General features: G+C 53.7%; 1 protein-coding gene across 2 annotated transcripts; it reads left to right on the top strand.

The window, feature by feature from the left end:
* On the top strand, positions 1-27,622 carry MB (myoglobin). Of its 2 annotated transcripts, XM_025881785.2 has the most exons (4): positions 1-158; positions 18,075-18,177; positions 23,099-23,321; positions 26,926-27,622. In XM_025881785.2, exons 1-4 carry the CDS (start codon positions 140-142, stop codon positions 27,070-27,072), a joined length of 492 nt encoding a protein of 163 aa, XP_025737570.2. In that variant the 5' UTR covers positions 1-139; the 3' UTR covers positions 27,073-27,622. The 2 variants fall into 2 exon arrangements, with proteins under 2 accessions (XP_025737570.2, XP_073756986.1); XM_073900885.1 differs by lacking the exon at positions 18,075-18,177 and having other exon boundaries at positions 29-158.
* Positions 27,623-27,933: the final 311 nt, after the last annotated feature.

Consider the following 27,933-nt stretch of genomic DNA (forward strand, 5'->3'; position numbering starts at 1 on the left):
GGGGCCTCGACGGAGGGGAACAGTGAGGCAGTGGTCACACGGCAGAAAGGCACTGAACCCGGTCCTTGCTGCTTGCCCTCCGAATCCTCCAGCACCCTTTCCCGGGGTCCTGCAAGGGTCCAATGAGTTCATCTTGACAATGGGAAGACCATCTCCAGGTAGGCATGTCACTGTTACCGCTTTATACGCACACACAGGACTCACCTTTCATGGGATACTTGAGACACTCTTGAGGGCACGTTCCCCTTCCTTCTCCTCCCCCGCATGAAAAATCCAGATTTCTGTGATTGAGGGATTGGAGGGATGGGAACTGCCCAGTGCAGAACATTGCGTCAGAGCCCTGTGCCGGGAGCGTACAACTCTGCACCTGCTTCCGACGTGCACGTTTCCCCCACACCAGCGAGCAAGACTCTGACACCAGAGAGGTGACTGACTGCAATTTAATTCAGTTCCGACACTGTCTCCCCTGAGATGGCATCAGATCCCACAGGTTAGGGCTCAGGTCATGATCTCAGGGTCCTGGGATTGAGCCCTGCTTCGGGCTATGAGCTCAGCGGGGAGTCTGCTTCTTTCTCTCTCTCTCTCTGCCCCTCCTCCCCGCTCATGCTCACTCTCTCTCTCTCAAATAAATAAATATAATCTTTTTTAAAAAAGAATGTATCACAGATAATAATGGTATAAATATTGCTTCATGAAAATTATATGCCTTTCATCACGTGCTTGTGTGTGCGTTCTGGATTGCAGTGTGCAATGGGTTGTAGGTAGAATGTTTGTGAGCTGTTGATCTAGCTCATGGAATCAAAGGGAAATCTATAGGTTTTAGGCCACTCCTGGACCTTCAGGTCCTGAAATTAGGGACCTCATCATGGTCATAGGTCTCTCTCTCTTTCCTTTTCCCCAGCTCTGTGTTTCTTTTGGGGCACCAGCCTCGTTCAGTCCCAGTATAGGTGGGCTTTTTCCATAGCAGAGAGAACAAAACCTCAGGCCTATTCCAGCTCACGTCCTTCCGGTTCCAGGACTATGGATGTAAGGGCGTCTCCCCCTCCAGATCTAGTAAGAAGACTCCTGTGTCCCACATCCCCCTGGTTCCTTGTGGCCGGGCCAATGAGTTTCCCTGATTCCCCAGCCTGGGGCACAACCCCTCTCCCATAGCAAAAGCAGTGTACTGTTTCTGGAAGTTCTCCCTGGAACCGTGAGATTGGAGGGAGGAAGAAATAAGGCCCAAACAAAGGGGGTGCTCTTCTGGATGAGTCAACTGATGACTGTTCTTTATGAAGGGGTCAGGTGCCAAAGTGGGGCTGCTGTTGATTTGGCCCAGGGACCGCCTGGATGGCATTTTGCAAGGCATCAGTTTGCCAAGCAGCTGATCCTCCAAGAGGGTGGGGGTGGGGGTGGGGGGTCTGGTCATCCTGTGGGTCTGAAAATCCCTGGCTGAGCCCCCCATTCTGCTCCAACAGAACCAACCATCTCAGATGTCTGCTAACCTCTCCAGACTTGGGCTTCTGGAAAATACAGCCAGTGGGCAGTCTTTCCAAGTTGCTCGCAGAAGGGCAGTCCCTCTGGCATCAAAATTTGCCTTCTTGCTTGGTCAGAGGTGGTGACATCTTACCCAGAGGCTTTATTTATGTATCCAAGGAACTGCTGTGGGTGGCTCCAGGAAGCACTGTGATGGCCAAGGATACAAATCCGGAGGCCTCCTGAGCCGGACTGGGGGCCAGTGGACCCAGCTCTGCTCCCTTCCTGCTGTGGCTGTGGGCAGGCCTCTTCCCCTGCATGGGTGGGCAAGGTGGCTCTAGTGAGCTGGCCAGGGGACTTGGGGGCTGAGGGGTGAGGGGTTCCCTGTGACCTCACAGGGAGTGTATTTCACAGGGATGAGCCCATCCTTCAGGAATGAGGCTTGCCCTGAAACCGCCAGATCCCTACCCACATCTGTAAAATGAGGAAATCCCACTGGATGAGCTAGGGTCCTTTTCTTGGCTGTGACTCTATGATCCTTAGAACCTAACATTCCGTGATTCAGAGATCCTAGGGATTGAAAAACCTCCATTATTTTGCCTCCTTGACTATGGCTTTGGATCTAAGCCTTATTCTCTCCCTAACCGCATGGATCTTTCCCGACCCCCACTTGCACCCAAGAAGACCATCCACACAAAATGTGGGTTGGTCTCTCCCTGGCTCTCTCCTGAGGCTGACTGTTGAGTGGGTCCATTTTTATACCCGCCACTAGGTGGCGCGGGGCAGGGCCTGAACTTTGTCATGTTTTCTCCTCGGCCATTCCCTCCTGGCACCGTGATCCTTTGTTGGCCCCACATAACCTAAATTCCACAGCTCACAGTACGTGTGCCTCCAGTCCGATGAGATGCAGAAAAGCTTATGCGCCAGAACTCCAGAGATGATAGGGTAGGACTGGCACAGGACTAGGCTCAGTCCCTGGGAGAAGCACATTTTGAGGCAGGAGGGTGAGCTCCTGGGATCTGGTGGCAGAGATGTGGAGCTGGGAAGGGCCAGAGGGCACAGAAGAAAAGGGCTGGTGATGGGGCTTAATTTAGCTGTTGCCCCCGCTGTGCATCAGGACCACCCTCCCCACCCCCACCCCCACCCAGGTCCCCGTGACCCCGTCAGTAAGGATGACACTGCTCATTCTTCTTGTCTGTGGATCTGGATCTCCGATGTGGTTCTCAGGAAGTGCCAGCAGAGCGAGGCCCAAGGCTCTGCCTGGAGAAGGCCAACCCTGGCTGCCGGGATGTCCCACACCGCCTGGTGTCTCAGGTTCTAGATCCTTGTTCTAGATGCTAAAATTCCATGGGAAAGAAAGCAAGTGTTTGGCCTGACACAGAACAACGCAAACTCACATCTCATCCTGGGCTATGCAGAGCACAAGGGTTGCTGGCCACGGGGTGGGTGGGTTTGCAGGGGGGGCCAGTGGTCTTCCGGGAGAGAAGGAGCAGTCCCCATGGCCATGATCAGCCTGATCGTGTGAGGAGATCAGACCCCCACAGCCCCCACCCCGGCAGCTTGGCCCCCAGATCCAGCCTGCTGACCTGTGCTCAGGTCCGCCCTGGGACAGGGGTCCCACATTACAAGAAGGTCAGACCCCAGGATTCTGTCTCGGCCACAGGTATTAGGGACCAATCTTAGGTTCTTTTAGTAAGGCCAGAAAAGACCTCTTTTGCTTCACAGGTCCCAACCAGCCCTGAATGTATATGACATCGGACTGGTCACGACTCTGTCCACCTTTTTAGAAGTTCTTAAAACCAGGATTGACTCAAATGGCCCGTGGCCATTCACTAGGGGTGGACCTGAATTGTGATCTGCACAGAGGGACTCGCGTTGATACCTGGGACGAGCAGAGAATCTTCCAACAAGGAAGAGCTGGGGGCTAGAAGTCACATTAAAATTTGATCACAGCAGGCATTTGACTTTACCCGTAGCCTGAGCTCACCGTCAACAGCCCCCACACTTCATGCAAAATGACAATGGCCATCTCTCCTCCCCTGAGCATGGGCTCTGTGATAATGGCTTTCTGTGCTTAGGTTAATCCTTTTAATAACTGCATAGGGTCAGTTTGCTGTTGTCCCTATTTAACCAATCAGAACACAGAGACTTAGAGAAGTCAAGGATGTGCCCAAGGCCACACATTCAGCAAATGGCAGAGCTGGGACCTGAGGCCAGAATAATTTTTCTTTTTAAGATTGTATTTATTTATTTGGGACACACACACAGAGAGAGAGAGAGAGAGCAGTGGGGGAGGCACAGAGGGAGAAGCAGGTTCCCCGCTGAGCAGGGAGCCCGATGCGGGGCTCGATCCCAGGACCCTGAGATCACGACCTGAGCCGAAGGCAGATGCTTAACGGACTGAGCCACCCAGGCGCCCCTGAGGCCAGAATCCTAATCATTATTCTCTGCAGCCTCTGAGAGCTGAGGATTTAGAGTTGGATTCATCAGTTTAAATCCTATACAATGTTCCCTGGCTCTTCCCAAGGAGAGCAAGGGTCATCTCCCGGAAGGAAAGCCTCAGGGGAAACTCATTCCGCTTGCCCTCCCCATTGTGACCAGAGCCGCCTCTGGCCTCCGCAGAGAAGAGGATGGGAGCAGGGACCCTGCCAGCAGGGACAGGGCCTCTTCCCCAGGGTGGGGCCTGTCCGCCAGCCCAGGCCCCCAGGCACAGAGCCAACCAGGAAAGGAAACTCCCTCCTGCGATCATATTCTCGGCCATTCTGCACGGGAAAAGGGCAGGCTTCCCCGAAGCCCAGACAGTCTCCAGATGGTTTTTCACTGAGGACTTTCCCAGAAAATCTTGGGAACCCGGGACAGACCGTGGGCTGGGCCAGAGCTCTGGCCAGCGTCAGGAGAATAGGCAGGCCCTTGGCTGCCCTAATGTACCGTGGGATCCCGGAGCAAACCCCTTTTCCTCTGCGCCTGCATTTCTCCATCTGTGGTGGGTTGACTCGTGATCCCAAAAAGGTATGTCCGAGTCCTAAGCCCGGTACCTGTGATTGTGACCTTATTTGGAAATAGGATCTTTGCCAATGGGATTAAGCGAAGGATCTCTGGACGAGATCATCCTGGATTTAAGGTGGGCCCTAAACTCAATGAGAGTGTCCTTAAAAGAACAGGGGAAGACGCAGAGACACAGGAGGGGACTGCCGCATGAAGACACGGGCAAAGATCCGAGTGATAACAGCCACAAAGCAAGGAGGGCTGGCAACCACGGGCCGGTGGGAAAGAGGCAGGCAACAGAATCTCCTCCGTTCCTCGGAGTCTCCAGAAGGAACCAGCTTCTGTTGTTCTAAGCCCCCGAGCCGTGGTCATTCCTTAGGGCAGCCACAGGAATCCACCACACCATCTCTGAGAGAACAGAGGGGGCCAGGAAGTCCCCCAGGGGCTAAGAGAGGTCAGTAAGAGCCTCAAACGTGGCTCCCACCTGAGAAGCTCACAGCTGAGTTGAGAAGCCATAATCTGCACCGAATTACTGCATTTCAAGCTCCAATTGATGTACCTTCCATACATAGGATCTAGGCTGCCCAGACCCACAGTGGGGCTCCCGGCCGGGGGGCGGGGGGAGGGTGGAAATTCAAACCATAGAGAAGGATTCGTCCCTGGGAACCAGAGGGTGGAGAATAGGGTGCATGGGATGTTGGCTCTGGCAGAGCCACCTCCCGGGAGCTCAAAGCTCCCAGTTGGGTTGGGGAGCCAGGACGAAGTGCCATAGGGCCAGCATCTTCTCTAGGGGCTGCGGTGGCTCTGTGGAGGGGCTTCTGGGCTTCTAAGGTCTCAGCTCAGGGGGTGCCAGGCTGCCCAGGTCAGAGCAAGGGGTGCTGATGGCAAGGCTTAGCCCAGGCCAAAGGGCTTTGCAGGACTGGGAAGAGGGAATTAGGAGACATGGGAATCAGGAGCCTAGGCAAAGACCCCCAGGCTGACCGGTGAGTTTTGGCAGGGTGGTCAGAGCCTCCGTTTCTTCTTCTGGAGCTGGACACAGCAATCCTAGCCTTACAAGGGGTGTAGGACCTGAAAGGAGCGGATACACATACAGTTATCGACGGAGCATCTGGCCGAAGATTTATGGGTCAAGGCACCACTGTCCTGTCGGGAACTGTTGCTTGAAGGGCAGATGAGGTCCAAAGGAGAAGTTCACTTTCTTCCCATGTGTGTGCCCCGTGTCTTCAACCACTAAGTTCGGAGCTGGACAAGCATAGGTTCGAATCCCAGCTCTGCCCTTTCCTGAGACCATGGCCCTGGGAAAAAGGGCTTCTCCTCTCTGGACATTCCTGACCACATCCATGAAAGGGAGATAATCTTGAGACCAGGATGTGAAAGCATGCATACTGTTTGACACTCTTTCTGAATAATGCACAAATTAAAATAAAGGCAGCTGTGTGAGGCCAAGAGCACTGACAATAAATGTGGTAAGAGGTACAGACTGCAGATAGTAGTAGCCGAAAGAGCGAGCGTTTGCTCCTCGGAGGTGATCAGGGAAGCTATATCAGTAGGAATCTTTTTTATTGCAAGTGACAGAAATCCAACTCAAACTGCTTTGTGCCCAAATCAGAATGTTTGGCCAATGTAACGATGACAGTATTTTGAATAAGCACAATGCACACCTACCTCAGGGCCTTTGCACTTGCTGTTCCCTCTCTTGGAATACTTTTCACCCAGATATTTCCATGGATCTCTCCTTTACCTCTTTAGATCTTTATCAAATACATTTAAGTTTAAAAATTAATTTAACCAACACTCTTTATGCCTTTTCTCTGCTTTATTGCTTTATTTTTCTCCATAACAGTTATCATCATTTAATACACTATTTTTATTATTTATTTTGGGTATTGTCTTTCTAGTCACATCCCCTCCCCCACTACTATGTAAGCTCCACTAGGTAGGATTTTTGTCTTTTTTAACTGCTGTAGTTCCACTACCTAGGACTATGCCTTGCATGTAGTGTGATGGTTAATTTTATGTATCAACTTGACAGGGCCACAGGGTCTTTCTTTGGGGTTAGATATCAAGCTTGTGCTGGCCTTTGTTAAAATAAAATCCCTGGGGGCAGGTGGTGGAATCCCAGCTAGTGACCATTAAGACAAGTCACGGGGGAAAATGGTATTCAAGATAGTTACATTTTTTTTAATGTTTTTATTTATTTATTTATTCATGAGAGTCAGAGAGAGAGAGAGAGAGAGAGAGAGAGGCAGAGGCAGAGGGAGAAGCAGTCTCCCTGCCTAGCAGGGAGCCCGATGCGGGACTCGATCCCAGGAGCCCGGGACCATGACCTGAGCCGAAGACAGACGCTTAACCATCTGAGCCACCCAGGCGCCCCGAGATAGTTACATTTTGCCTGAGGGGCAAGTGGAGGGAAAGTTCTGGAACACAGGGTATGCTCTCCACAGGCACTCTAGGTAGGCCATAAGTAGAACGAGATCCGAGGCCTTCAGGGGAAGAGGTCCTAAGGGTTTATATCCTCACAAGTTGGGTACTTTACGGTGTACGAAGCATCTTCCCATCTATTATCTACCTGGTCCTGAGTGGTAGGAATTTCCTCATCCAATAAATATTTATCAAGAATTCCTGCTTAGGGGAGTCATGAGGACCAAATGGGCCTCTGCATACAGAACCCAGGCCCCTGCCTGGGCCCTGGCCAGTCCACAGTGCATGCTCATGTGCTGGGGGGCAGGCGGATAGATGTCAGCATGAACTTGGCCTGTACCAGGCCATGGAACTATAGGGTAGATACAGTTCCTGCTCTCGTGGGCCCCACAGTCCATCAGGAAGAGGGCCATTATTCACTAATTATAAACAGGGCCAAAATTCTAACCGTCTCAACTCAGATGTTTGAAAAAGATGCTTTCTTTAAGAACATCATTTCTTTCTTAGCCATAACGGAGGCCGGTTTCCCACAGCGTATTAAGTGCTGACTCTGTCAGGTCTGGTTGTAGGTATTCTACCTCGTTTCAATTTCACAACGTCCCGTAAGGCAAGTACCTTTGTGATTTGCCATTTGGTTGGCAGAGCAAGAAACCGGCACAGAGAGGTTAAGTAACTTGCTTGAAGGCACACAGCTATAGAAAATAGCAAAGCAGAGTTTGAACCCAGTAGTCTGGCTCCAGAATCCACACCCTTGATCCCTGTATGTTTATCTCCTGCTTGTAAACAACCCCTCCCTCATTGCTACATGTGTGTGTGAGGCGGGGGGAGGGCAACTTAGGTTGAGCCAGTTACTGGGGTCTCAACCTTTCCTGGTAAGTGTTCAGTGTCTCAGGCTCTGTGTCCTCCGCTGACCCCCACCTCTGCCCCTAACCACCCCCAGTATGGTGGCGGGGCGCTGGGGGGGTGGGGGGCGCCTGGGTGGCTCAGTGGGTTAAGCGGCGTCTGCCTTCAGCTCAGGTCATGATCCCAGGGTCCTGAGATGGAGCCCCATATTGGGTTCCCTGCTCAGTGAGGAGCTTGCTTCTCCCCCTCCTGCTCCCCCTGCTTACGCACATGCTCTGCGCGCTCTCTCTCTGTCAAATAAATAAATAAAATCTTAAAAAGAAAAAAAAAAAAGAATGGTGCCTGGGTGTATGGGAGGAGAGGGGAGATGGGCCTTTGGATAGGGGCTGCTAAATAATACACAATTTAAAAATTTCACAACCATTATCCAGTTTACACGTATGAATATTGCCACATAGGTGAAGTACAAGCGTCTCTCTCCTGGTCTGCTGCGGAAGGCCCCCAGAAGGAGGGGTTGGCAAGGGGAATGGGGAGACCATTCCAGGCCAAGGTGGTCCGAGGGTCTCACCGGGGAGTTGGGTCAAACTGCCTCACGGCCTCCTGCTGCCAAGGTCAGAGCCCCGAGAGGTGCTGACCCAACAGCCCAGAGCAGAGGTCACAGGATAGGCCAGAGCCCTGCTCCAACTCCGAGTGCCCCCCAGTCCAAAGTAGGATGGAAAAACAAACCCTGGTTGCCACATGAGCCAGCGCCACTGTTGGCCTCGTGGCTTCTCCAGCCTGGGCCATGGCGCCTAATTTTAACTGACCTGCTGATTCATCGGAGGTGGCTCCCTCCCCCACCCCGGCCCAGCCCCAGCCTCGGCCAGCCACAGCCGCTCCTCGGGGCCTGCCCAAGAGCTGCCAAAATTCTTAAAGTTCAAGGTCATTCCCCCTCTGCTCCAAGCCGGCATTCCAGCCTCACCCGTGACCAGTCAGCCTCACAAAACTTCTGGCCCTGTCAACTAGTCTTCTCAGGCTTTCCTGAACATTTCAGTATACATTCCTGCTTCCCTAACTCTCTGGACCATCTTTCAAGCCCCCACTCAAATGCCCTCTTTCATAGGATGCCCTTCTAGACACCCCAGACCCAGTGGCCACCCCTCCCCATGCCCCTGCACCTGCCGCCTTATCAGTGGCGACCACGTTCGCCCGGAGGACAGACTGTGAGCTCCTACTACGTGCTCTGGGGTGATTAAGACACCCGTCATAGGAAAGCTTCCGTCCCAGCCCTTCTTTCTCAACTTTCCACTAGATCCCAAGGCATTTTACTATCTCGGGCCGGGACGGCGGCAGACATCGCGCTGTGTATCACCAAGCCCGTCTCACTTCCTCTGGGCCCACGGGGAGGTCTCGCTCCCAGCCTCCCTGGAAGCTGGCACAGCCGTGTGGTTGGACGCGCTGATGGCGCAGGGCTGGAAACGACGGGCATCACTGTCAGGCGTGGCCCCCAAACCTCTCACACGCCCTTGTCTCTCCTACTGGATACGGAGGGAGCAGAGCCCTCAGGGTGCTTGGGGACAGAGCGTGGGGCCCTGGATCTCTGTGCGGAGCAGAGCCCTCCCCCCAAGCTTGCACGGGACGGGAGGTGAGTGACGATTGAGCCCAGGAAGCCATGGAGGCGGGGGCTGTTGGTTACAGCAGCTAGTGCTCTAACTACCGCACCAACATGGTACCTACGTCCCTCGTGTTCATCTGAGCCCACCGTGCCGCTTCCCTCTTGTCCGTCCTCCACGCGCACACCCGACCTGTCCTCCGTCCTCAGAATTTCCCGGGGCCCCCACTGCCCTTGGAAGTTTCCTTGTCCCTCTCTTCCTCCCCTGGTGCTTAAAGGAGGGGGTGTCCCCCACCCCGCACCCTCTCTGGAAACATCTCTGCTGCTTCCCGTACGCCGACAACTCGCTCAGGCTCTGGCCCTGTGTCCGACAGGGTAAACGGAGGCTCCTCCAAGTCTCCGGATAAATTCTGGATGGGGGTCGGGGTGGGGACAAGTCCTCCCCTGGCAGAATGAGGACAGGGAACGAATTCTCAGGGAAAAGGTCGAAGTCACACTAGCGGGAAGATCGGGACTATCTCCTGTGGACTAAGCGGGCTTTTGAGAAAGGAATCACTCTTTGCCGACGTGAGTTGGGCTTGATTTCAGATCAACTAGAGAGAGCCCAACTGCAGTCTGGGGTGTGGGTCAGTGTCTCACTTTGTCTCTGCTTCCTCTGTTCCTTCCCAGCAGCAGGTGCCCCCCTCCCTAGAGGAGCTCTCAGTAGCTAGGACCTGGGCTTTGATTGTTTTTAGAGGGAAGGGAAGAGGTTTGAGGGAAAGGCTGGGCAGCGTGGGGGATGAGGAGGGAAGGACACGGCTGCAGGATGCTAGGGAGAGAGGCTGGGGCGGGTAGGGAAGGGCCAGGGCCTCCCCCTGTGACCTGTTAGCTGGATGTGACCACGCCCGTGCCCCCTCCATGCCCACGTGGCTGGCTGCCTTCTGGCCAGGTGGAGGAAGGGCTCCTCTCCTTTTCCTGGTGGCAGAAGCCTTGTGGGCACTGGGATGGGGTGGGGAGGATGCAACACGGCCACTTTGCCAGATGACAGTCAAGCCTCGGGGACACGTGTATCCCTACACCTGCCAGACAGATGTCCCACAGACAGTCCAGATGCTGCGTCCCAAGGGAGACTTGCTCCTCTGTCCTCCCTGTACCCCACCCACCTTGGTAAGTGGTGCCACCCTCTGCCAGTCACACAGCCAGACTCTGACTCCCGCTGCGGGCCCAGGGTCAACCACTCACCTCCCTCCTTCCCTCGGCCTCCCGTGCAGAGTCTGTCCCCTCTCCTCTCTATCCCTCAGCTTGGAGACCCTCTTCCGGCCTCCTTCCCCAAACCAATCTGTGCCTGAGAAAAACAAAACATCAGGACAGTGGTTGCGTCTGGGAGGTGGTGGGGGTGGGCCCTGGCCAGCAAGGAGCACGTGGGAACTTTCTGGGGCGATGACAACGTCCTGTATCCTGATAGGCGTGTGGGTTACACGGGTGTATGAACTTCCAAAACTCCATGAATGCACGCTTCACACAGGCGCCTTTCATTGGATATAAATTTCACATCGGAAGAAACAAAATACAAACAAATATTGAACACTCATGAATGACCTGCAAGCCCAAGGATTCAGGGGGGGAAGGGGACAGACAGATGTCTGCAATTCACTTTGAAATGCCACAAAAATAGGAAAGACTGGTGGGCGCCTGGGGGGACGGATAGATACGTGATCAAACTAGTTTAGTAAAATGTCAGTGGTAGAACATAGGGGGTGGGCATAGCGTGTTTGCTCTAAAATTCTTTCACCTCTGCGGCATGTATGAACATTTTCAGAATAAAATATCGGGGCACAGTGTCTCCTGCCTCCAGACTTGTCCCCCGCATGACATGATTCCCACTGCAACTAGTTGGGTGCTCCTAGGACAACACAAAGCCCCTGGCCCTCTCCTGCTCAAACCCCTTCAGTGGCTCTCTACTGGGGAGAAACTTTAACCCCTGTGGCTTTCGAGGCCATCCGTGGTTGGCCACTGTTTATTTTTCCGGTTGTTTTTTCCCATTCCTTCCTTCCTCCCTCCCTCTTCCCACCACAGAAACACCAAAATACTTCTCCTTGCCTGAATATATCGTGTTCTTTACACATCCTGTGGCAGAAATTTCTAGTTTTCATCCAACTTTCATTCTCTTTTTCTTCCTGAGTAATAGAAACTCCCAATTTTCGTCTGTGGATATGGCCATATAGAAATAAACACTACATTTCCAGGCCTCCCTTGCAGAAAGGTGTGGCTGTGTAATGTGCAATGGGAGGAAGCATTGATTACGGTTTCCAGGAAGTGTCCCTAAAGGTAGGGGGCAAAACTGTCTTTACCCCTTTTGCCTTCCTGCTCGTTGGAATGGTGACATGATGGCTGGAGCTCAAACAACCACCTTGGACCAGGAGGTGGAGGCCATGTGTGTGATGTCTTTTCTCCTTGCTGCCACACGATGGCAGCAGGGCCACCCGGTGCTCAGCCTCCCAACTGCCAGAGCACTAAAGGAGACGGCGGCTGGGTGTGTGCCTTACCAGCCCCGGACCACTCCCTCTGGACTTCCATATGAAAGAGAAATGAAACGTCACTCGTTGAAGCCACGTTATTTTGGATTTACAACCAGATCTGATCCCAACCCACCAACTACCATATCCCTGAATGTTCTGGTCCTTGTGCTTAGCATAGTCTTTCCTCACCTTGCTACTAGCAAACCCCTAATAATCCTCCATATTTCTACTCAGATATCACCTTCTCTGTTCCATGTGCTTTGGTGAAAGTAATCATTTCCTCCTTAATGATTCCTTTGTTCCTTATATCACAGTGAGCAATTATTGAGCACTGATTGTATACCAGGCACCAAAAATGAGTCCTGTACATGCACTCCCTCTTTTAATTCTCATGAGGACATTTGGGATAGGTAATTATTTTCAAAGTTCCCATTTTACAGATAAAAACCCAAAACCCTGGAATGTTATGATACTCCCCCTGGATCACAAAAGTAACAGGTGGCCGGGCCAAGCATCAAATCCAGCTATCTGATTCCCTGTGCTGTGCTCCTATGCTGTACCATCCCACTACTACCCTTATTACAAAGCCCTGCATCACCTGTTTACACATCCATCCCTCCTGTCACCCCCTAAAATCCAGGGACTGTGTGACATTCACCTTGGCCTCTCTGGGACCCAGCCAGAGCCCAGCCCCCAGTGAGGCCACGTGTCCGCGGAGTTGCACTGTCGATTCAAAGTCTCCCATCCTGGTTCTGGCACAGGAAGGCCTTCCCAGGTTGGATCATATCCCCAGCACTCCTTTCCCCATGTGGCCCCTGTACCCTTGGGCTTTTTGCCCACAGGTCGTTACCTCTGCTGAGAGGGCATGCTCCCTCATACTTTAAGATCCAGCCCCCTGGTCACCTCTGCCAGCAGGTCTTCTCCATGTAGCAACCCCCCCCGCCCCACCCTCTACCCTCCCAAAGCCCTTTGCTCAAATCTCTGCTGCATTCCAAATCCCCGCTCCCACCAAGCTTTCCTCCACTCGACCTTGAGTCCCTTGAGAGCAAAGATCATGGTTATTTATCTTTTAATCATTTGGAGAGCCATCCCTGGTCAGTGCCATGAATATAGAGATTGAAAGAGACCCCATCCTGGCTGGCGGGCAGGGTGGATGGGTGAAGGCAGGGACCTGGTGGAAGGGGCAGAGCCAGAGGTGGAGGCTTTTCTCCTCACCGCCACGAGATGGCAGCAGGGCCACCTGGTGCTCAGCCTCCCAACTGCCTTTGCCTTTACCTCCGGGGAAGCCAAGACCTGGGATGGACTCAGTTCAGTAAAATACACATTCAAAGAGCTCACTGACCCAGCTCTCTGCTAGATGTGCTGTCAGAAAGGTGAGAGAGAGGAGAACAAGAAGCATCCAAAAGTTAGACTGGTCCCTAGCTGTGAAGCACAAACTCTGAAACCAGACTGCCTGGGTTTGAATTTTGTGCTTGGCATCGCCTAGCTGTGTGACTTTGGTGGTTACTTAACCTCTCTGTGCCTGCTCTTGTGGAAAATGGGGTTGATACATGTGTCTATCAAAAAGGGCTGCCGGGAGGGGCAGTGTCCCTGGAGTTCAGTGAGTGTCTGTTGCTTTTGTATGCCTGCTTCTGAGGAAACTTGCAGGGTAGAAATGGGGAGCTCAGCCCAAAGTGGGAGAGAGAAGGCTGCACAGAGCCTGGGGCGGGGTTGGGGAGAAGGCACACCTGCTAGGAAGGGGGTGGAGTTCAGGGAGGATTCATGGAGGGGGAGCTGTTTCTTTGAGATGGGTCTGGAGGGGAGGCAGGAAGGGAGGGAGGGAGGAAGAGGGCGGTGGGGGTGGGGCTGGGCGGCATCAGGGGACAGGTGGAAAGTGGGGCTGGAGGAGCCACCCCAGGCCTCCAAGCCTGCTGCGGAGGGGAGAGAAGGGGGAGGAAGGCTCGTGTCCTCAGGCCACACCTGTTATTGGGATATTGGGATCTTTGTGTCCCTGCCAGCCTCATTCCAATAAAGCCCCTCCAGGCCTCCAGAGAGAGGAGGAGCCTTGCCATGTAAACCGTATTTTTAGTTCCCTGTGCCTTTCTCTGGCTGCTATAAGACACCTCTCCCCACCGCCAGCCCCACGGCTTGGCTGGAGGCTCCAAGAGGACAGCTGGGGAGAAGGGGAGACTTGGTCAGTACTATGGCTGCCAAGGGGCTGGGAGGAGTGGGGTCTCGGGCAAGCTCGGGGGTCCCGATGCCCCTTCAAGTCTGCTCTGAGTCTGGCCTGGCGCTGGACCAGGAGGGCAGACTGCCAGGAAGGAGCAAGCTAAGCTGGGCAGGAGGGAGGCACGGCCCAGGCTGGCCTCCAAAGGGGCGGCTCCTAGGAGGAGGAGGAGAAAGGGAGGTGGGCAAGGTTGATGGGGCCCTTGGCTCTGAAGGGCCAAAGTCACATCCTCCCTCACTGGAGTCTTAAAGTCTAATCCCCCAGATTCACTGTGGGGAGTTGTTGGCTGCCCAAGGGCCAGCAAACTCCCAGGTCCTTGGGGGAGAGCCACCTGGGGACTCAAACCTGTGTGTGTGTGGAAGTGGGAGAGGGGAGGTGCTAGAAACCCCTTGCTCGAGAGTTCTCTTTATGTGCTCGAGGAGAGGCGAGAATTGCTGCCTTGAAGACTGACCAGACAGGATCCTGGTTTACCTTGCCAGGGGAGGGTGCTCAGTTCAAATCCTGGGCATGGTTAGTACGGACCAGAAAAGTCTTCAGTGAGCCTGCAGCTTCCCTCACGAGAGGGACTCTACTGGTCTTCTGTATCCCCAAAAAGCCAGCAGAGCACAGACAAGGGAGTGAGCGAGACGAGAAGGCATGTTTTGGTTCAATATAAAGGAGACATTTTAAAGCTTTAGGTAGTGAGCCCCCTGCTCCTAGTATATTCAAGCGGATGCTGGATGATGATCCGTAGGGAAAATTCCTGCATGTAGTGGGAACTTGGACAAGATGCCGTCAAAGTCCTCTGTTCGCCTCAAGACACGAGGGCCCTATCCTTCTACACTTCTCTACCTCGGCCTGTCTATGACTCTGGAGTCTAGCTAGAGTCCCTTTCCAGAGTGGCCAAAGTTGAAGACTTTGGCGCCCCAGAATTTCAACTCTGGGATCTCAAGACTCTAAAATTTGAAGACTTGAGAATGATCCTATACGTCTGAGATTGTTGCATTCAGAGGATCCTGTGACATGAGAGGAGAAAGAGGGTGGGGCACATCCAACTTGGAGGGATGCAGTTTTGCCCCGCTGGGTGTCAAACTAGCCCGCTTCTGTGCGTGTGCGTGCGTGACACGCGAGTGTAAGGCTGCTGGAGTTTTTCCTATTTCGTGCATCTCCAGCTTCCTTGCCCCGGCCATTTGAAGACTGTTGCAGGGATAATTATAGCCCCCAAACAAAGCTGGCGACTCCAGGTAGCCATGGCAACTGTTAGGTAATGCCTGTTCTGTTGTAGAGATGCATAAGGGCAAACAGATGTCGGCTCCTTCTTATTAGCTTAAATGGTAAAACTTAAAAGGTCCAACGACTTCAAAGCCACAGGTCTCCAGGAGCACGCCAGTTAATGGGGGCGACTGCCAAGGGGTGACAGCTAAGTATTAAACACTTTAGCATCGGTAATGATTTGATGAGCTTTTAAATGCTCAGGCTGTCCCTAGACAGCTTGGAGGCTGGAGATGGCAGAGTTGTGGCTTACCAGCCCCAGGTGGTGGGTGCGTATCCTTTCCAGGGCCCTGTTCCCTTACCGCCAGGTGGGGTCCCACGCTGCCCTGCCCTGCCCTGCCCTGCCCTGCCCTGCCACTTAGTGGGGCTCAGCCTCCAGCGAGTGACTGGGACGAAGCACTGCAGCCGCTGAGGGTCTGAGCCCTTGGCAGACCCTCTCCAAGTGGCCTTTCCTCTTGTTCCTGGACCTCGCCTGGAGTAAGCCCTTAGTATGGGCCTGCTGAACGAAGAGATAAATGATAGCCCCCTCCTCCGTCCCCTCGCCCCATTCCTGTGGCATCTTTAGCTACTCATTCTACTACAGCATCCTCCACTGGGAACGGTGGATGGGCTCCGCATCCCTGGGTTAACGGGAGCCTCGTGTGGGGACTCCTGGAACATCGTGTCAGGGAGGGACACCTCTGGTTAGGAATGAGCTGATTCGATAAAGAAATAGGGCTCACCGAAAGGACACACGAGGGTCCTATAAGAAGTGGCAGTTCATGGACCCCCAAATGGTAACTGGGCCGGGCTTGACAGAGAATGGAGTGAATTCTGGACCCCTAGGTTACACTAAAGGGCTCTCGGTTTGGGGTTCTTACTCAGTGCTGGCCATGAAACGGACTCTCTTCGCTGCCACATTTCCTGCCAATTAGACAATTCTTGCCAAAGGCCCCTGTTCATATTTTGCAGAGAGGATCTGATTTGGTGTGGCTAGTAGACACTGGCTGTTGGACAGAGCCCTGCCATTGGCTACCCCAGGTTACGGGCCAGCCCCGGGCCAGTCACCTTTGACGGGGGTAGCAAGGGGGAAGAACACGACCTACGTGGTCATGGAGGGGCTAGGGCTGGGCAGTTGCTTTTAGAAAGAGCTGTGTATGTGGGATAGTCATACCTGACATGTCTAATACAGACCCAGGACAGCCAGGACACTTGCTTCTTTCTGAACCTCATTGTTCACAGCTATAAAATGGGGTGATGCTCATTACCTTGCAAGGCTATTGTGAAAATCAGATGTAATCCTGCCCAAGGAGGCACTTGGTAAACTGTAAAATCCTGTGTAGATGGAAGGAAGGGCCTGTGTACCTAGATCACAGCACTGTATCAACTGTACTGTAAGCTTATTCCTTTTATCTCCCCAAGGGACTGTGAGTTTCTTGAACACAAGGATGTGTTCATCTAGTTTTGTTGTCCTCGGCATGTAGCGGTTTCCACCACACAGTAGGTACTCTGTAACTATGTGTTGGATGGATGAATGGATGGATGGACAGATGATGGATGGGTGAACTAGCGGGTGGATGGATGGATGGACAGATGGATAAATGGATGTTGGGAAGATGGATGGATGGTTGGAGAGATGGATGATGGGTAAATATAAAGAAGGCCAACCATCTTCACTTGCCTTTCATACAAAGGCCATCTATCTTTTTATTCAACAAACATTTATTCAGTTCCAATTTGGCACAGGGCCATGTGTGAGGTCCAGAAAATACATAAGTGAATAAAATAAATTCTCTGCTGCCCTGAAAATAAAAATAAGGTATTCAGGAGCCTGGACTCAAGAGGCTGACTTTCTGGGTTCAAATCCCAGCTCTCTACCATCAACTATGTGACCATGGCAAGTTTCCCAAACTTCCCCTCGATTCAACAAGGATAATGTCATATCTATCATAGAGATAGGGCTGTCGGGGGATTAAACAAGTTACCAAATGTGAAGTGCTCAGAGTGTGTATCGGCTGCTATCATACACTCATGGCGGAGCCAGCATGGAAACTACGAAATATGGCACCACGAAGGAAGCAGCACAACAGGAGTACCTACAAGTAAATGGAAAGAGGAAGAAATTAATTGTGCCTCAGGGGGGGAGGTCAAGCAAAATTTCTCAGAAGGAAATATTTGAGCAAGGTCATGAAGGCCATGAAGCCAGGAGTTTTCTGGGTGGAGTGGGAAAACTCAGACTCCAAGAGGCTATGGATTCGTCTGGGCTCATCCAGCTATGAGCAGGAACCGCCTCAGCTCCTTCCCTACCACTGCTGGCTGGATGAGGGGCACTCTGGCAAAATGAGCGGGTTGTGGACAAGGAGACTGCTAAGGGCCAGGCCAGCCCCAGGGCCAGACAGGGTGCTGCTGCCCGAGCTTGTAAACATGACAGTTCCTCCTAGGATGGTTGACAACAGGGAGCGTTGAGTTTCAGGCTGCTGGCGTCGGCCTTGGTGGTGCCCTTTCTGCTGGCTTCTGAGACTCCAGACGGTGGCCCAGCCTCCTCCCTGCTCTTGCCACATACACAAACACCCCCACGCCCCTGTGGCCTGAGTTGTCCTACCTCCCCCCAAATGGCACCTGCCCCAAAATAGCTTCCATGTGAGAGCTACAGAAAGGAAAAGATTAGACCCCGCATGAAAAGGAGGGAGGGGGAGGAGGAGGAGAGAGTGAGCAAGCTGTCAAGTGATATGTGTCAAGCTTCTGGGAAAGTATAAAATCCCTTTGGGGCCAGGCGATCTCAAACCCCAGCTGTCAGAGCCAGGACACCGAGTCAGACCGGACTTGCTCTTTTTGTCTTCCTCAGATTGCGCCATGGGGCTCAGCGACGGGGAATGGCAGTTGGTGCTGAACGTCTGGGGGAAGGTAGAGGCTGACCTCGCGGGCCATGGGCAGGAGGTCCTCATCAGGTAAAAGGAAGAGATCCCATTGCCTCTGTCACCCACTCCCCAAAGATCAAGGGTGTGTGCCTGTAAGGTGGAATGGTTGCCTGGGGTTGACCAGTTGGCTGCGTCAGTTGAGTTTGTTAAAACCCCTGCTGGGTTCTCCTTTGCTTGTGTCAGGGACTTGAGTCCAGAAAGGAAGAGAGAAAAAGAGATCCAGCTCATGCCTGTGTCAGCAGCAGGAGAAGCCTGGTGCTCAAATGCTGGATGCCTAGCACCCACCAAGAGGAATCCTAGAATTGTAGACAGAGTTAACAGGTTATCTCTCAGGCCCTGAGACATCTTGCCCAGCCGCTTCAATTAATGGTTGGGGACAAAATGGACCTGAGAGGGACAGGACCTCCCCCATATCACAAGTCTGTTAAGGGCTATGAACTGTCAAGTCTAAGACGTGGTCTTCAAGATGAGACCCGCAGCTCTAGAACGGGTTCTGCCACCGAGCAGCTGTGTGACCTTTGGAAAGGTACACAAGCTCTCGGAGTCCATTTCCTCTCCTATACAATGGGGGGATATGCTAATATCTACATTTTAGAGTGGAAGTGAGATTGAATAAGATAATGCATGTAAGGGGCCTGACACTGTTCGTGGAATATAGCAGGTTCTAGAGGTTGTTAGTAATTGTTATGGACGGAGCCAGACTAAGGACCTTCACAGCATTATACTTAGAAAACAGAAGACAGAGGCCCATTCGTGACATTTGATGTTGAGGAAGTCTTGAATTTGAGAGCTCTGAGTGGGGTGGTCTCTAAGCGCATCTTCACTGCTATAGCTAAGGGTTCCTGAATAAACAAAAGAAAACAAAATTCTAAGCTCTGTACATAAAGGATGGCGTGGGATTTTATTTTCCCATTGCCCTCAACCACAGATGGTGTTAGACCCCTCTTCTGGTCCCTTCTCTCATGCTCTGGGCCAGTGCGAGTCAAATATCTAATGGGGCGTAAGTCAACATTTCTGTACCTGGGAGCAAGTGGGCTCTGGAGCTGCCAAAAGTGCATGGATTGTCATTCACACTTTAATTTACAGATGAGTTCCTCCCTCTTTGTGGGCCACGTTTTCCTCCCCCTTCAGATGCGTTTTCAGTCTCCCTTGGGCTTCACTCATTTCCAGGTCCCACGTCTGGGGAGAACGGCCAGTCCCGTGAGCTCTGTGATGCGAAGTCGGAGCCCTTAGTGGTCCATGCTAAAAACACCTGGGGAAGGATGGTCAAGTTCTCTGTTGCCTCTGACTGGCATCATGGAGGTGTTCCCTTCTGTCTTTCTCCTCCTGCCCCTGACAGCAAGACATATCAGCTCCTCAGCCACGTTTGCTGTGTGACCTTGGACAAATCACTCCTCCTCTCTGGGTCCTGTTTGCCTATTGGTGGAATGAAACGATTGTCTGCCAGAGTCTCTGGGGTCCATTTCTGCTCTCATGCCCTGGCTTTCCTTGGACCCATGCTCCTCCCCTGCTTTTGAAGAGGAGAGGGAGGGTAGTTGGGGTTGGGGACCAGTTTGCCGAGCACGAGCCTCTCCAAGGCAATCTGGGGGCTGCCAGCCCCCAACGCAGTGACTTGAAGGAGACTGGGGGTATTAGGTCATCAGGGGAAACATTCCCTCCCTGCTCAGGGTGGATCAGGGAGACCTGCCAAGGGCCAGGGCCAGGGATGAGATGTGATGCCTGAGACACCAGCCCCTGGAAGGTCCCAGAAAGCCCAATGTCTTGTCACGTCTTAGGCCGTGGGACATGCAGAGACCATGCCAACTGGTTCTGCCTTCTTAGTGTTTGGGGTCTGGGGAGATGGGCCTCCCTGTGTGGAGAGGGCTGTTGTAGGGGGGATGCTAACTCCCAGGGCTGCATGTGCCTCTGTGGGAGCTGGGCTCCTGGTTGTGTTCCAGATGCTGAGCCTGGGCTTCCTTACTGACCTTGGCAAGGTCATTTCTCCTACTCCCCTGATTATAAAAGAGAGCAAATTCTGTTTGGCTGAGCCTGCTAATAAAACACAGAGGGCTTCACTCCAAGTACATGATCATAAAGGTCTAGAACATAAAAGCCAGAAGGTCGGTTGGAGAGCCTGACTCCAGGAGTGGGGGTCCAGGAGGGAGGGGGCTGCTGAGTGTGCCCCTGCCGTTCCTTCTCCTGCCCAAACTTTCTGCTTGTTTTATTTTTGCATTTGGACAAAGAATTTTGAGGCCATGAAAAGTTTGAAAATCACCGCTGGTGGCCAACACTTCTCATGTTACAGGGAGGAAACATGGCCTGAGGGTCTCGGCCAGCCAGGGGCGGCTGTAGACAGAACCCCAAACCTGATGACGATGATGATAATGATCGGAGACGGTGGTGGCCACGGCGGTGATAATGGTGGTAGGGGCAATGAGGAAGGGGGAGGACAGCAAATATTTACGCGGTACACACCGCCTGGCCCTGTGTTCTGTGCTTCATGCATATTAACTCACTTAAGCCTCACAAGTGCCTCATGAGGTAAATATTATGATCAGCACTCTGAACAGAGAGGTTAAGTAACTTGCCCAAAGTCACACAGCTGAAATTCAAATCCAGGCAGCATGGACCCTCCCTCATCACACCTCTGCTCTGGAGGCCCAGGCTTCCATGTGGGCGTCCAATCAGGCCTCAGTTCAGAGGACGGCTGGGAGGTGGCCTCCTTTCTCGCTGACTTGCCTGAGGCCTGTGATAGGCCAGGCAGGTAGACATATGATGGAAGATGACAACACGAGGCAAGGAAGGGCTTCTGCAACAGTAGAGAAAATCCGTCCGTCCTTCTCCTCGCGGTGAGGGCTTCCTCTGTCCATTCGCAGGGACCTGTCGTTAGGTTAATCCAGGTGTGGCCTTCTGTGGCTGCCTGGGGCTCCCAGTGGCAGGACTGTGGGCCGAGGGAGAGAGGTGGCTGAGTGGTGCCAGAATGATCTGGTGGGCATGGATCAGCCCAATTTTCCTGCACTGTTGAAAGCAAATCTGGGCTCCCTTGCCAGCTCATTGGTGGAGAGTGGAAGGTGAGGCAGGGGTCAAGCCTTCGAATTTGGAGGCTGAGATATCAGCTAGACCAACCCTTTTGTTTTATAGATGGGTGAACCAAGACCCAGAGAGGTTGAGTGATTTCTTCAATGTCACAGAGCACATTGGAGACAGAGCAGGGACCAGAACTCTGCTTCCATAATTCTCAGTCCTGTGTTCTTTCTCCCATACATCTGGGGGCCTCCCAGAATATCTGAGACTCCTGGCTGCCTTGGGTACCAGCCCTTGGCCTTCATCTGCCCCGGATAGCTCCCTCCAGTGTCCCGACCTCCAACCTTCCCCTGTAGGTACTAGGTCTCGCATCTGCCAGGCAGGGATCATTGTCACCAGATAAGAATAGGAGCTCAGGGACCCTTGGGTGAAAAGTGCCAGAGATGAGCTGTCAGTGACACACATGGCTTGGTGGGGCCAGGGCCGGGGCCGGGGCCAGGGGTTGGTGAGGTGGTGACATTGGGCAGGGCGTGGACAGCCCTGAGCATTCTGGGGAAGCAGGAGGGATTCGCTCCCGGGAGAAGGGTGTGCTCCCTGTTGGTGCTGCCCTGTGCACGCTTGTGTGTGTCTGGGTGTGCACGCATGTGAATAAGGGTGTGTGCTAGGAGATGCTTCCACAAACTGGAGTGTGTCTGCAGCAGGGCTGGAAGGTGTGGCAGAAGCTATGAGAAAGAGGAACTTTCTGAGGACCTGAAGCCATTAGACAGGAGGAGGGAAAGCCTGGGCAGACAGGGTCTCTCCTGGAAACATTTCCGGGTGTGACACGAGACAGAGAGCATGAGTTCTAGAACCATCCAGTCTCTGCTGTGGGCTTTGCCACCAGCCAGCCGTGTGACCCTGAGCACGTCACTTACCTCTGTGGTCCATTCACCCACAAGGGAAATGGGGAGAACCACTCCCATCTAGGCGGCAGGTAGGACTCCCTTTAACCAACACCCACCTTTCCACAGCAGGAAACACTGAGGTCCAAGGTTACAGGTGGCTGCTCAGGTTCATGGGCAGAGTCCTTCTGTGGCCAGATCACTGGCTCCCTGGCAGGAGTGGGGACCTGGTCTTTGGCAAGTGGCTCCCCCTCTGACCCCGGGGCCTCACTGTCTGTACTGTGAGGAGCCTGGGAGGGACAGGGAGTCTGAGCAAAACAAGCAAGAGCTTTCTGAGCCCAAGAGCTAATCTGGAGTGGAATGGTCCTCACAGGTAGTAGTGAGTCTCCTGTATCTGGAAGTATTCAAGCAACTGAAGGATAATCCCTGGGTAGGAAACTGCAAAGGTAGTTCCCTGCATGGTCTATTTTTTGAGTCATTCTGATCTGTTTCCAGTTGGCCCTTCTGCACACCAGCCCTGTAATGTTGAGTTACGCCTTCACACCTCTGAGCCTCTGTTCCCTCATCTGTAAAATGGGAATAGTGGGACCCTAAAGGGAGGTGCACACAGGAGGTACTCAACAAATCCAGGGTCCTCCGGCCCTGGTGCCTCCATGTCCCCCTCTTCTGCCCGATTCCAGTTAGTCACCTACTCTCCAAACAACTTAGAGAAAATAGGGGTGAAGCCAGGGACCAACGCAGACACATCCTTCCCTCCTGCCTCTCACCGTAGCAATGCAGAAGACGCAGATAATGAGGATGAGAAAAATCATAAAGCTGAGCCTTTGTATAGCACGCTGCGTGTGCTTGGTGCATATGCTCTCATTTAGTCACAGCATTGCTGCTATGGGCAGGGACCCGTTATCTGGATGTCTGGATGAGGAAGCAGAAGCCCAGGGAGGTAGAGTGACCTGCCCAAGGTGACACAGCTGGGAAGTAGGGGAGCCCAGCCTGGCATTCGTGTCCGGCCACCTCCAGACCCCACGGCGTGTTCCTGTGTCTGACTCCTGCCCTCCTTGTGCCCGCAGGCTCTTTAAGGGCCACCCTGAGACCCTGGAGAAGTTTGACAAGTTCAAGCACCTGAAGTCAGAGGACGAGATGAAGCGTTCAGAGGACCTGAAGAAGCATGGCAAAACGGTGCTTACGGCCCTGGGGGGCATCCTCAAGAAGAAGGGACATCACGATGCTGAGCTGAAGCCCCTGGCCCAGTCACACGCCACCAAGCACAAGATCCCCATCAAGTACCTGGAGGTAGGAGGCAGGGCAGGGGCGGGTGGGAGGGTGGCAGGACAGGCCTCGGAGGGATGCGATTTGGGTTCGAGTCCCAGCTCGGCCCACGATGCTCCTCCTTGTGCCCCAGGGCCCTCATCTGTAAAATGGGCTATTGCCCACTTTGCCTTCCTCCTGGGGTCACTGAGAGTAAACCCACTTCTCTCCCAAATCACTCTGTCATCTAGGGGAAGAAGGAAAGAGCAGATATTGGGAGCACCCCTTGTATTCCCCTTCACGGGAAGGTAGCACTATCGTACCCACTGGGCAGATGAGTAAACTGAGGCACAGGGAGGGCGATAGCTTGTCCCTGGCACACTCCCAGGATTCAGACTAGGGCTCTGTTCCTCCAGACCCCTCGCTCCTAACCCTTGTGCCACAGGGAGCCGCAGTAGAGTAGCTGGGGCTCCATCCGGGGGTGGGGTGGCCAGCAGGCTGGCGCCACTGGTTCCAGCATCTTTACAGATGAAAAGAGAGAGAGCCATGGTGTCCTAGGCAAGGGGAATTGGTCTGAACTTCCTTTGATGGGCTGAGAAGTTGGGTGGGCAGGGGAGAGAGCCTGAGATGCAGGCAGGAGGGGTGTGGCAGGAGGGAGCACTGAGATCTGGATAAAGGGCCTTAGGATAGGTGCAACCCCTGGGGATGGGAGCAGTAGACAGGCTGGTGCAGTGATGAGCATAGAGATCATGGTCATAGCTACCAGTGAGGATGGGCCTTGGTAAGCATTCGCCTGCATCACTGCATGGAATTCTCACGGTCTCCCCGAGGTGAGGAACTGCATTCAGGGTCTTCTTTTTCTCTGACACAAAGGAAGTTCAGAGGTAAGGAGTCCAGAGCCGGTGTGGGGGCCCCACCGCCACCAGGGGTGCAGGCTTTTTCCATGCTGCCAAAGTTGGCATGAGTCCTCAAAGTTGACTCATGGTCCAAGATGGCTGCTAGAGCTCCAGCCATCTGGTCCATGTTCCAAACAGGAAACAGGAGAAGAGAGGAAAGCTCTCTTTTAAGGAGTCACAGAAATCCCATCCAGCGGTTTTGTTTACATCTCATTGGCCGGAAGTTAGTTATAAGACCACACCCACCTGCATGGAAAGCTGGGAATTGTAGTCTATTGCCACTCCAACTACAACTGGTGTTCTGTTACCAAGGAAGAAAGAGAAGAGGGGCATGGGGCAGGCAGTTAGCAGACTCTGTGCCAGGCAGGTACCCTTCTTCATACCCACTTTACAGATTTGGAAACTGAAGTCTCGGAGAGGTTAAGTAGCTTGCCCAAGGTGACACAGCTAATAAGCCAGTAGGTACAGTCTGACCTACGGTACTCGGGAACTCAAGCTCTTAATCCCTTGTGGCACAATGTCTCCCATCAGCCACCACCGCCCCTGTCTTCAGCCTCTCAGCCAAACCTCCCTGCACTCCAGCTGCCCCCACAAATCACACAGAGACAACCTTGCCTGCCCTTGAGGAGCGGGTCCTGCCTTTGAGACTCCGCGTATGCTGCGGCCCCTGCCCTCCCCATCTTCTCTTGGCAACAGACCCCTGTCCATCCTCCAGGGCCCAACTTAGAAGCCACCCCCTCTGCACGTGGCTGTCAGCTGCTCCATCCACTGGCGCCCCCCGTCTCCCCCCTGCAAAGCCGCTTTATCCTCATCCCTTGTCATGGCGCCTGCCCGGCTATACTGGGATTTATCTCTTTACCCAGCTGTCTCCTGGCTGGGGCATGAGCTCCCCAAGGGCAGACCCTGGCTCTCCCATTTCTGAACCCTGGTGGCATGTGGTGGGCTCACAATATAACTTGAATGACCCCTCCCCTCTAGGGGGACAAGGAAGCAGGCTCAGAAAGAGAAAACGATGTATCCAAGTGGAGTAGAACCCAGGTCTACTTAAAACAAGTTTCATTTACTGCGTAAATCCCTGCAGAATCTAAGGCGGAGCCCCATGTCTGCTCTCCTGGCTCACTGTGGGACCTCCTTCCGTGCTCTTCCTAGGGGGCTGCTACTTCCCGGCGGGGAGTGAGGGGGCCGCAGAGGGGGCTGGGTGCCAAGGGCAACTTTTCTCAATTGTCCGGCTGCCTGAGCCCACCCTTACCTGGATATTAGTGGCTGTGCCCCAGACTCAGAAAAGGCTGAGTGAGGGGACCCGATGGGGTCAGCTGAGCCCCTGTTTTATGGTGAAGTCACCCATGGGGGTCACGGCAGAGCGGAGCCTAGAACCTGGGTCTCCCACATTTTCCAGGGGCAGGGTTGACTTCATGGAAGCCTGAACCCCCACTTTGTTTTGTGACATTTATGACATTAGAGGTGAACTTAAACATATGTCCAGATCGATGCCCAAAGGCAGGAGTTGGAGGAGTGGAGTTGTCCTTGTTTCTTTTTTTTTTTCTTTTCTTTTCTTTCTTTCTTTCTTTCTTTTTTTTTTTTTTAGAGAGAGAGCATGGGGGAGGTGCAGGGGCAGAAGGAGAGGGAGAATCTGGAGCAGATTCCATGCCCAGGGTGGAGCCCAATGCGGGGTTCGATCTCACGATCCTGAGATCATGACCTGAGCTGAAATCAAGAGTCTGACGCTCAACCAACTGAGCCCCCCGGGCGCCCCGCTGTCCCTATTTCTAGGCAGAACCGTGTTTACGGGCTGTTGCCGTGTGTGCCTCCTGAGGCCTCTGTCACCATGTGCCCCCCGTTACCGGCCTGTGGTCACTCGCACTCGGGGCGCCCTGAGAAACTGGGAAAAGCCAACCGAGGTATTGTCCCTGCCTCTGTCCCTGGCTCTGGCAGCCGTTTGCCCACAGCCCGCTGGGTGCGCATTCCAGCTCTGCTGTCCACTTGCTGTGTGACCTCAGTCTGGCTACTTTCCCATCTGGGCCTCTGTAAAGCGACACCACTTGGTCCACTGGCCAGAGTTGTGGTTGGCATCAAATCTTGACCCACTGTCAAAAAGGCCCAGTAGCATTTTACACCCATGAGATCTTTCAGTCGCTAAAGCAGCCACGCTGTAGATGTTCCTGGTAATGACGTTGTGGGTGTCTGAGAACTTGTGGGGACAGTGAGGCTGGTATGGGACAGGATGGGCCCCGGGACGAGCCGTAGGCCTCCCTCCTTCCTCGTCCTCACTCCTTCCCGCCCACCAGTAATTCTGAGCACCAGTTCTGTGCTTGGCCCAGAAAATATGATGCTCTGCCCTCCACCCCCGCCAGCCCCCAAGTAGGCTACTTAGAGCAATAACCACACTAATCCATCGAATGCAAAAATTAAACACACACAGATGGAAATAGTTTCTTTCTAGATTTTCCGACTGCGGAATCCTGGGTAAAACCACGGAATAGGAGCATTTCCCTTCCTTTCTGCTGCCAGCATGGAGGCAGTGTCCTGGGCTCTTGCACCGAGGTGGGCCTGGCTCCCCATCGGCACCTGTCTCCCAGGGTGGTAGGGAGAGAAGGAATTAATCCATAGAGACCCCTCGGAAGCACGCCTGGTGTGTAATAAGCCCTCGATAGATGGCCGTGGAGTAAAGAGAAGGTGGGACTCAGTCTGATTCCCATCTGGCTCCTGGCGTGCGCGCCCCTGTGACCGGCACCCCCTTCTGTCTCCCCCTGCAGTTCATCTCAGAAGCCATCATCCACGTCCTGCAGAGCAAGCACCCCGGGGACTTCGGCGCCGACACCCATGCGGCCATGAAAAAGGCACTGGAGCTGTTCCGGAATGACATCGCTGCCAAATACAGGGAGCTGGGGTTCCAGGGCTAAGCACCTGGGCGCCCCCACTCCCACCCCCACCCACTCGGGCCCCGGGGCCAAGGGTCAGGTGGGCCTAGATTTCCTGTAGCCGTGTAGAGTTTGCTTCTGAGTGTCTGCTTTGTTTATGAGAGGTGGGTGGGAGAGGCTGAGGGGCTGGGCTAGGCTGTTCAGGGTGGCTTCGCTTGCCTGGGGACTGGGGTCCTTGTGGAGGGTCATCACCCCGGGACCCAGGAGACATGTGACCCTTTGCTCACTGTGGCCCCGCAGTGTTAATTCGCCTCTCTCCTAAACTCCAACCCAATCCCTCCAACCTCCAAACTCAACCACACCTTCACCCTCACCTCTAATCACAAATCCAAGCCGTGAACCAAGGCTCGGCCATAGAGAAGTTCTCCCATCACCCCCCGCCCCAAAGTCTGTCTGCAGTGAGAAAGAGGGGTGGACAGAGAGGGACAGCCACACGCATCCCAAGAGAGGCGGCGGGGGTCGGGAACATAAGTGTGCCTTCTCAGCGAATGTAGTGACTCACCTGGTTTTAATAAAATACCTTGCAGCATCACAGTCTCTGCCTGGTGACCTTCCTCTCCTGGAGCAAGTGAAGGGGCCCCCAAGGAAGAAATGGCTGGGATCGTGTGTGCAGACGACCCTGGGGGGCGGAGGCAGAGGGAGAGGAGGAGAGGAGGGGAATGGGGCAGGAAGGAGAGAGGGACAGGAAGCTGCCTTCCTTCGATCACCCCTCAGTGGCGGCGACAGTGCTGGGCACGGGGAAGGAGGGGGGACAGCCCTGGCCAGTGGGGGAGCTGGGCTGCTCAGCAGACCTTTGCAGTAAGAGGCAAATAGTTGCAGGGTGCCCAGAGGAGAGGACCCAGG

Source organism: Callorhinus ursinus, unplaced genomic scaffold (genome assembly GCF_003265705.2).
Source record: "Callorhinus ursinus isolate GAN/ISIS: 27379988/994484 unplaced genomic scaffold, GSC_fseal_2.0 scaffold14, whole genome shotgun sequence".
Classification (NCBI taxonomy): domain Eukaryota; kingdom Metazoa; phylum Chordata; class Mammalia; order Carnivora; family Otariidae; genus Callorhinus; species Callorhinus ursinus.

Coding starts and splice junctions, on each gene's coding strand:
- MB (XM_025881785.2), top strand. Junction 18,178..23,098: donor GGGCAGGAGGTCCTCATCAG/GTAAAAGGAAGA, acceptor TTGTGCCCGCAG/GCTCTTTAAGGGCCACCCTG. Junction 23,322..26,925: donor TCCCCATCAAGTACCTGGAG/GTAGGAGGCAGG, acceptor CTCCCCCTGCAG/TTCATCTCAGAAGCCATCAT.